This window comes from Clytia hemisphaerica, unplaced genomic scaffold, assembly GCF_902728285.1.
Source record: "Clytia hemisphaerica strain Z4C2 unplaced genomic scaffold, Clytia hemisphaerica genome assembly, whole genome shotgun sequence".
Lineage (NCBI taxonomy): Eukaryota > Metazoa > Cnidaria > Hydrozoa > Leptothecata > Clytiidae > Clytia > Clytia hemisphaerica.
The window spans coordinates 198,446-208,503 of record NW_027104101.1 but is presented as its reverse complement, the minus strand read 5'-3'; the positions used below and the strand labels follow the sequence as shown (position 1 = coordinate 208,503).

Sequence of the window (10,058 nt, the reverse complement as noted above, 5' to 3'; positions counted from 1 at the left end):
TAACGGTCTTATTTAAGCTTTAATTCATACAGAATAACGGGAAACCTCGTTTTCAGGGAGATTTCATTATAACATTTTACACATTACGTAATGTATTCCACAAAAGACAATTGACAAATCTTTAATGCTTCTATTGTATTCTGGGACATTACGTCATTGATGTCTTGGAAACGAGGACAGGAATGAATTTGTGTGTATCCTCGAGATTCGAGATTCATTTATCTCTCTAAATCAACTTATAATTGTAAGGTACGATTAGAAAAGTTTAAATTCAATTGATTCTACAATAACAGGAAGAATCGGAAAAATTTGATACGAGATCTAAAAATTGTACCATAATTGAATATAATTATAAACAATTCAATTATCATCCTATCTATTGTACCCATTGTTAAGCGATGGATCTGGAGGACAAGCATAAATAGAGAAAACTGTTGGTAACAAATTTAATCCGTGGTGAATTTTCAATTCAGCTTTCAACGCGTGACTATACAATTATACAACAGAAGAAGAAACACTATCTAGAAAATTCAATATTTTTGGTTATTGTCAGAGAACAGAAAATGTCGTTTTTGACAATTTTTTTAATGGTTCTTCTCCTGTCTGGTTTTGGTGAAGCTGCATCTATTTATCCAAATACAGCGACTGTGGACGATGCCCGACAAAAGATCGCAGATGTAACATAATTTCTAGTCTCGATTTCCAGACCATTATTATTTAATCATATTTTAAGAAGCGCTAGGGGCACAATGATTTCGAATAAAAAAGCCGCACGGAACATTAAAATAATTTTCTTCTTTCTCGAGAGCGTCTCTCTTTTTTCAGTTCAAAGTTTGTATGAGAATACAATTTTTTTATAAATTTTTAAGTTTTTCTACATAATTTCTTTACCAGTACTATTCAATTTGATTAGGGTGCGTTCCCAACAGCCCATGACGTTTTTTCAACGTTCTTTCAAAGTCTAAAAAATGTTCTGACGTTAGAACAACGTTGTTTGGACGTTAAAATAACCTTCTGTGTCTACGCTGGCATATTGCTTTTAAGAAGGGGGACGGGATGAGCTGGGTACAAGAGGGCGTGGGGCGGTACAAGAGCCATTATTTTTCTATCAATGGATTTCTAGTCAGGGTTGCCGAAGAATCTGTCTCAGTGACTTGGTGAAAATTGTTTTGTTAACAATAGGACAAAAAAACGTACATAATTTCTTTACCTTCCGGGATAACAAAATCTGTTCTTCCTTTTCATTGAGAAGATTTTTAGCATAGGACATTATAATAAAAATTTCTCTTCCCAATCTCTGCTCTTTGAACCAGGTTATTGACGGCAATGTGAAAAATATAAACGAAAGACCCTTCATTGCTGGTTTAGTCCGTCTGGCATTTCATGATTGTGTTGGAGACGGTGGATGTGATGGCTGTATCGACCATCAGAATCCCTCTAACAAAGGCTTGCTAAAGTAAGAATCAATCTCCTTTAACTTCATTTCGTTAGAAACCACCATTTTCTATACTACTTTTGGAATTTCAATCAACCCCCGGATCGGGGAAACTTTCACGTAAAGTCCGTAAACGAATTCACGAAAAAAGCCCATTCACCCAATGACACAAACCACTTGGGGGGGGGCATTATCAAGTACACTAGGCAAAATTACTTTTTTATATTCTTTTTAATTTATTTTATAATTACAGGTATACAAAAAAACTGGATGCAGCATTTGATTATCTAACCAGTGGAACTATGTCTCGTGCAGATTTCTACGTTTTGGCTGGCTATGTTGCTCTCGAGAAAGCTACTGAAGGGAAAGGAGGCTCAGAAGTTTTTAATGAGGTGCCCAAATTTGGAAGGGAAGATTGTCCAACCTCGCCACATGAAGCAGATGGGGCGAACGAAGTATTTCCAGATGCTAAGTGGAACTTGCCAGGTAAGAATTTTCTGTAACTCGAATTTCTCCTTTTGCTGAACGATTCAGACATACAGAGGTAGGCTTTAACCAATGGAAGAGAGTGCACTAATTACTGTTATACCTTATATGGTATAAGTGAATACTCTCCCAAAATAAGATAGCCTTAAGACCACGCAAACACGCTATGTGGAAAATTTCCATTAACTTCCCATAACTAATTTTTAAACTCGAGACGATTGAACGAATAGATGGTTTGAGTAGCATCATCCGACCTTTAAGTAGAAATGTATTTTATTTTAAAGGAAGAAAGTTCGCGATTTTTCAGCAATCGGAAATTGCTGAACGTCTGCATTCGTGAAGCTTAATTCCCGATAAATCTTCCATTGCATATGTCTGTAAAAAAATGACATTTTTTCTTTAGAAATTGAAGATTTCTTCGCCAGTGAATTCGCCAGTGAAAAATCTGGTTTTACTCGTACAGATGTTGCTGCTATCCTTGGTGCTCATTCTTTGGGTAGAGCTTCTGTTTCTAATTCAGGTAAAACAGAGATTTGGAAAAGAGAGATAAGAAACGCGCAATTCATACGTGCTGTTTTATTCTTTTGTTTCTTTTTAAATCATCGAAATCGATCTACAATAACAACCTTTCGTACCAATTAGAGTAAGGAATTATAAAACTTATTTTATATTCAGGTTACGAAGGCAAATGGATTCAGAATACGCATAGGCAGCTTGGAAGAGCTCATTCTGACGTGTTGGATAATTCTTACTACTCTCAGATTCTTCGAGATGCCGATAATGAAAATCTGAGTAATCATTGGCGTCAAGTAAGTCTGGTACACCCTCGGTTCACTGCTGGTACACCCTCGGTTCACTGCTGGTCATCCTGGTTTTAAAGAAACGTTTTTACAACGTCATGTTTCTTTATTGCCGCCGCAGCGAGCCTAAAGTGAGCGTGGGTAGTTTCGTATGACATAGCTGAAAAAGCATCACGCAAAATTCAGACATTGACTACCCGTAGTGGCGAATATTTACCACATTGATCTGGAACTAATCTAAAGCGATTCTCTGCATCGGGGTTGAAATACCTTTTGCTTTAATTCAGCTCAATATGGGTAGTTTTGTTAAGAAACTTCGATACCAGAAATCGAGCGCCTTCCACTAATTCACTCGTTTTTGTTGTTTACCCTGTAAAGCTAGTAAACTGTACTTCTGAGTGTTATTAGTATAAATTACTCTTAAATTCAGTTTCAGCCTGGTGGCCTAGCGGGTAGCGTGCTGTATTCAGAATCACTGACTACATAAATTTAGTGGTTCGAATCCCCTCTGGGACTTTTCAAAAACTTGCTTGTTAAAATTTAATTGATACTCTTTTTTACGTGTTTTTGGAGTTTTTGAAAGTGAATTTGAAGTTAAAAGCTTTTTTATAAGTAAGAATTTTAAAACAACGTTATCCATCATATGAACTTTCGCTTGGCATTTTCTATCATTTTATACATGGCTTCAAAACAAAATAGATTAAAAATATAATGGATAATTTCATGCCTGCACTAATATCTTTATCTATGTAAAATTCGTTTTGATGCGGTGGCGTTTTGATGAAAGTTCCTGCTAGTTTAATTCACCACATTAGAGGGGGGCGTACCAGGTTCTTGATTTCCGAAATACCGAAGAATTTGAGGTCATCTCCGAAATTCCGAACAAAAAAAGGTCCATTTCCGTAATTCCGAAATCTCGTACGCCCCCCACATTAGATGCCGGACTTAACGTCTTCACGTGAATTTAATTTCAACGTCTTTTGTTAAATTTTTGTTTCTTTCAACCATCCGTATTGGTATTAAGTATGGGTCATAAAAAGAAACAATGAAATTAAGCAAGTTGTCACTTGGGATTAATTCAAAACTGCAAGACTAACGTCAAAAGTCTCTATTGTTCTATATTTAATAGATGATTGCGATACTCTATGAGGTTATTAACTGAGACAATTTTTCCGACATTAAGTAGAAAATCCGACTGAAAAGTTTAAAAGTTTAACCTTTCCAGCGCGCTAACTTTTTTGAAAAAGGCCAAAAAGTTCATCATTTTTTTCTGGAAATTTATTCTTTCAAAGGCCAAACAAGACAAATGATTCAGGTATCAACTTTGGTATCGTTGGAAAGCTCTTTCTCTCAGCTACAAGAAACAGCAAATTCTTTTTCTCTGAATCGCAAGTGGTCAGGAGTTATGACCAAAAGACTGTGTATCGGTAAAATGACCTTTTCAAGACGTATATATACGTCTTTCGAGCTGGAAAGGTTAACCTCAAAGTGCAGATCATTTTCTGAGATTGCAGAATTCTAAACGTCATTACTTTATTATGCAATCATTAAACTTCATCAAGTATATTTTTTTAAGCAACAAAAAATTCATTTCAGGCCAATAAGACGATTTGAAAATGTTAATAAAGTGCTTTTTTTTTGTTTTCCAACTGCTATTATGTCGGATTTTGAAGTCCAAAAAGTATCTTATTAAAGATTTTTAAGATAATTTCGTTCCTCAGCAGTACTTTTTTGGTTTTTTTTTGGCATTCAAAACCCATGAATATATAATTTGACGCAATTTGGAAGGATGTTATGTAACTATGCCGTATTTATTTTTATTTTTTGCGGCAATGCGGATGGCTTCTAAGAAACAATAGTAATGTCCATTTATTCCTATGTCGATGATTAGATTAAAGAGTTGATGGTACTGTACGCGGTTTTTTTGCCAAAAGCTTTGTGGTATCCAAGAGAAGAAAAGAACTCTTTTACGGGTACTTTTTGCAAAAGATTGCATTTTGCGGTATGCATTCTAATTTTTGCGGCATTTTAGTTTAGAAATTTTAATGCAATAAATATTTTTCAATAGATAAACGTGGTTAGTGGAACTAACAAACAATGGCAACGAAGAAACAATATCAACCAAGCAGCAACTTTTGATGCAGAGAATTTTCCTGTGAACAACAAAGAAAATCAACGAAATATGTTCTTGAATGTTGATATGTGTTTAAGATGGGATTTGAATGTTGTAGATTCAACAACAGGAGAGGTGACAGTGAATTTTTATTTGCCACTTTCATATTTGTCTCTACATAGACCCGATCTATGGCGCATTCAAACATTCGTTTCCGCAGGATCTTTTCCTATTCGTGATTTATAGTCCGTAGTAAAGTCTCTTAAACGAGTTTGGAGAAATAAGCATCGAGACAAAAATTTGTCTCTTTTATTTAAGCGATTTTAGAGACTTTTGTATTAAAAAACAATGTGGTTTCAAATTGGAAGATGAATTACATGGTAAGATGAATTACTGTGTCATTATAATTTCTGTTATTTGTTTCTTAACAGGCTCTTCAGGCTGGAGATTCAGCTGCACTTGGTGACATCCAAGGTTTTGCTGCAAGGCAAGGAGGTAACGAAGCATTCATTACTGCCTTTGGAAGCGCTTTCGAAAAGATGGTGGAAAACAAAGAGGACGAAACATTGATCTAAAAGAAGCTTGATCCCAGCAGGCACATAACGTTGAAAAACGTTGTTCCGAACGTCAGAATGTTCTTTGAACGTTGAAAGAACGTTGTTCTAACGTCAGAGAATGTCATTTGAACGTTGAAAGATCGTGGTTCCGAACGTCAGAATGTCATTTGAACGTTGAAAGAACGGTATTCCGAACGTCAGAATGTTCTTTGAACGTTGAAAGAACGTTGTTCCGAACGTCAGAATGTTCTTTGAACGTTGAAAGAACGTTGAAAGAACGTCAGAGAATGTCATTTAAACGTTGAAAGAACGTTGTTCCGAACGTCAGAATGTCATTTGAACGTTGAAAGAACGGTGTTCCGAACGTCAGAATGTCATTTGAAAGAACATCATGTGTCTGCTGGGAAGCAACATGACGTATTGAAATATAATTTTCAGAACATATATTTTTGAAATTTAATTAGAAACTAGCTCGTGTCGTCCAGAAGAAAACCCAAAGGCCCGCTGAATAGTAACGTTAGATACATTATATCGGGGGAAAATAGACCAGTGAGGAGGGGATGGGTGATGGATGATTAACATTTTGCCGGATTCAAATTGCCCCTGACCTTTCCCATCAATAACTTCTTTCCCCTAAGACTCAACTGTTAAGAGTAAGTAAGACCAGGGAAATTTACTATAACATTTCCCTGGTAAGACGTTATTTTGACAATCTGTCAAAGAAAACCTAGTGAAACTATTTTTATGTCTATGTTTGCAATATCTTAAGGAACATATTTGGATACTTTTCTTAATTCTAACAATTTTTCATACGCATTATTATCGTCGTATCGTCTGTTTATTTTCTAAACTCGTATCATTTATTTTAAAAGAAATAAATTTCTGAAAAAGAAACATAGAGAATTTAACTCGTCATTATTGAAAAATCCCCTGCCACATTTAGAATCCTAATGTGAACTGCTTTTAAGTTTAAGTTAACTCCTTATTTAAATTCCAATGCGGGCATGGCGATTTAGAACGGGATTTTGGGGCCCTATCCATGATAGAAAGGAGGTCTGAAACCCGGGGGTGGGGGGTACTAGGGTTGAGGGATGACGGGTATGTGCGGCCCAGACCCCTCAAACGCGAACCTTAGAGATACTAAATTTCGCAAAAAAAGTGACTGTTAGAGAGACGTTTTGGTAAATTTTGCTTCCACCATAAATATCGGAAATTTCTACCTGAAAGAGATACTTTGGTTAATATTTTCAAAAATCGAGACCCTTTTGATTTTTACTGGTATCTCTCAGTACCTTCTGCATTTTGGGCACCACTGGGGGAGAAAGTGCCTACTTCGCAACATTAAAAAAAGAACAAAAGAACGACAAACTTCGCCATCCACAACCCCGACCGAAAAAACTGTACCATCCCTACGGATTCATTCCTCTTTGTTTATCCACGGGCTTGTGAATTTAAATGGACGTTCAACGTCTTTTGTTAAATGTGTGCTTCTTTCAACCATCCGTGTTGGTATTAAGTATGGGTCATAAAAAGAAACAATGAAATTAATGAAAAGTTTAAAAGATTAACCTCAAAGTGCAGATCATTTTCTGAGAGTGCAGAATTCTAACGTTCATTACTTTAATATGCAATCTTTGAACTTCAACAAGTTTATTTTTTTAAGCAACAAAAAATTCATTTCAGGCCAGTAAGACGATTTGAAAATGTTAATAAAGTGCATTTTTTGTTTTCCAACTGCTATTATTGTCGGATTTTGGTAGTAAAAGATATTATCCAACAATATTGTAAGACAGGTTTGCAGTTTGAAGAGCGAAAATTATGTTTCGTAACAACTTATTTTCGTGCGTAAGAAGTGCATTGACTAATTTGGACCATTTTAAATTACGGGGTTTGAAATATTTTTTGTACTACGAAGATTTCGCGAAGCAAAAAGAATTAAGAGGGCAGATATTATAGACCAGAGTGTTACTCGTAAAGATCACACTTGTTCAAAAAAAATTAACTGTTCTTTGATTCTTTTTGAATACGCTTTTAAGTTTGTCGAATTTATTCTTTGATTCTCTTGTCTCGGTTATCTAATAATGGTGTTTGTAAATGTAAAAATGAACTAAATTACAAAGCTGCTAAGTGAGCAGTGAATTGCAATAGCAAAACGGAGCTAACTTTGGATGGGTGGTTTTGATGCAAGCCGGTTGGGTACCGTATAGGTTCGTTCTACTGATTTCCGGGTCGACAGTAAGCGCCCCGGTGGACATCTCTTTACGAACACGGACGTCAAAGGTGCCGCCACTAGGGGCTACTTCAAAAATGACGTAATAAATTCCTTCGTCTGTTTGCTCATCCACTGCGTACTCTAGACTAACGACTGTCTTCAGAGCTAGTTTAGAGCATAGTGTTCTTGTCTTGTTGTGTGAATAAAGCTTCGAATTTATAAACTTTACAGCTTTTTTACACTGGGTGAAAAGCTGTCTTTCCGAAATTTCCAAACTTTGAAAATCTCATGTTCCCAGAAATTTCCAATTTTGAAAGTGACATTTTTTGGAAATTTGAACTTTCAATTTTTGAGAATATCAGAAAGTTGATATATTTAAATCTTTCTAAAATTTGAAATTTCATATTTTATGGTCTTCTTAAAAGTTCAGGAAATTTCATATTTTCTGTCGCTAGAAAGACCTTAAAGATGAATTTTCAGAGATTTTAAAAAATAAAAAGGCGACTTTTTCGATACCTTGGAAATGACTAAATATCCGAAAATCCCAAAATTGAAAAGAACTGCAAAAATCACTTTTCCGATATTCCCAAAAGATTATTTTCTTCCAGGTTCAGAGCAGCCCTCTTTATAAGCATAGCGGTGGCAAAAAGTATGTTTATGTTATGATATGAGATGCAAGGAGCACTTTTGAAGATCTGGGAGGCTACTCAGCCAAAAGAGGTGACCGATATGTGCGAGCCATAAGCGTACCTTTTTTTATACCTCAAAGTCCCTCAAAGGGGTACAAATCTATAGCTTACTGACGTCATAAAAATGACGTCATAACTCAGGTTTTCCGTAACTCGGAAAAATAACTCGGGAAAAATAACTCGGGTTTTCCGGGCCTCTCTCCCAAAGGGTCCCAAAATCACAGAAAAGGAGAATATTTTTCTTTCAAAGGTGGGTCATGTCATGACTTTAGAAAAATTAGGAGCAAATTTTGTGAAAAACCCTCGAAAATTCAAAAGGTTTTCTCAAAGAAGGCTGAAACATGGAGCTTTAGTACAAAGATAAAAAGAGCAACACAAATTAATGAAAGCAAAGTGTTTCTTTTCTGTTATTATTCCTTATATGGAAGTAATTGCTCTCTAAAGAATTTACTTTTGAACCACCTTTGTTATGACGTAAAGTTCCTTTATTTATTAGATTTGTTTATTATTTTAAACAAAAGAAACCGAAAAAAAGAAAATGTGTTTTATTATCTTAATAAGTAAGCATGAAACTCGGAGTAGTGTACTTTTTTATTTTGTGATGAAAGATAACTTTTAAAATTTATCTTAATTCAATAAACTGTACAGAAGAAAATAGCAAACCAAGTTTGATGCGTCTTTCATGCAGGCATGTTCCGTTCAATCAATTTTTGACGACATTTCTGGTCAAAAAATTGAATTTCGATGGTCATTTTCAATTTTCAATTTTCGAGTCAAAAAATTGAAAATTGAATTTTGATTGAAAGTTTCAATTTTATTTTTATTTCTGCCAGAAATGAACTGAAATTTCCAGTATCATCTTTAATTTTCTAATATAAACTTTTTGTATTGAAAATTGAAAATAATATTTTCAAATACTGAAATTTTGTCGTGAAGAATTGAATTTGACAAAACCAAACCAATTTGTAAAAAAAACGTCTCGGATGAAAAAATTGAAAGTTGAAAATGATTTACAACCAGTTACAAAGAAGACAAAGGAAACAATAGTTTTATTCAGTCTCTTCTTTGTTAGTCTAATTTTTCTCTTAATGTATCGATTACACACGCGTTTACTTCATTAAGAGCTGAAATGGAAGTGGCGAGAGTAAATAAGCACATCCAGACTCAGCCGAATTATAGGTGTTCTAATAAAAAAAAATCGGCTAAAGTCAGTACCTTTTTAAAATCTGAAATCTGAGGCTCACATTTTTCTTAATCCGGGGGGGGGGGGGGTACTACCCTTGTCGACCGACGGGGGTGCTCCGCTGGACCCTACGTGGGACTCGAAATTTGCGAAAAAAGTGACCCTGAACGGGACTAAAATTCCAAAATTTTCTATTTTTTCCCCAAATTTTCCAAAAATAGGCACCCTACGAGGGACTGATTTTTCTATTTTGGTGTTTTTGCGGCCCTACCTGGGACTCGTGGAGGTTAAAAAAGGTATCCTAACCAGCGGAGCATCCCAGTAACCCACCTTGCCCTAGTACCCCCCCCCGGGTTCTTAATATGTTCTTAGATTTAGGCCAATTTCCAGCCTTCTTTTGAAATTGTTCTCATAAAAAAAGAGTGTAGTCAAATATAAAAGGCCAGACAAAGACCAAAGAGTATCCGAAGAGTTAAATATTACGTAAAGGAAATTGCTCCAGCGTGAAATTTATGCCATAATGTATTTATAGAACCCAAAACTAAATTAAGCTGCAAAAGATCTGGAAACTAGACAGCAACAA

The 10,058-nt window shown here is 35.4% G+C and overlaps 1 protein-coding gene across 1 annotated transcript; it reads left to right on the top strand.

The window, feature by feature from the left end:
- The first annotated feature begins 467 nt into the window (after positions 1 to 467).
- LOC136813005 (putative ascorbate peroxidase) lies at positions 468 to 6,128 on the top strand. Its single transcript, XM_067069513.1, has 7 exons — positions 468 to 677; positions 1,314 to 1,456; positions 1,689 to 1,921; positions 2,325 to 2,441; positions 2,597 to 2,730; positions 4,790 to 4,969; positions 5,266 to 6,128. Exons 1-7 carry the CDS (start codon positions 564 to 566, stop codon positions 5,407 to 5,409), a joined length of 1,065 nt encoding a protein of 354 aa, XP_066925614.1. The 5' UTR covers positions 468 to 563; the 3' UTR covers positions 5,410 to 6,128.
- Positions 6,129 to 10,058: the final 3,930 nt, after the last annotated feature.

Excerpts from the sequence above, each read along its gene's own strand:
- LOC136813005 (XM_067069513.1), top strand. The coding sequence starts at position 564 with ATGTCGTTTTTGACAATTTTTTTAATGGTTCTTCTCCTGTCTGGTTTT. Across the intron at positions 678-1,313 it reads CCCGACAAAAGATCGCAGAT|GTTATTGACGGCAATGTGAA; the intron begins GTAACATAATTT and ends TCTTTGAACCAG. Across the intron at positions 2,442-2,596 it reads AGCTTCTGTTTCTAATTCAG|GTTACGAAGGCAAATGGATT; the intron begins GTAAAACAGAGA and ends TTTTATATTCAG.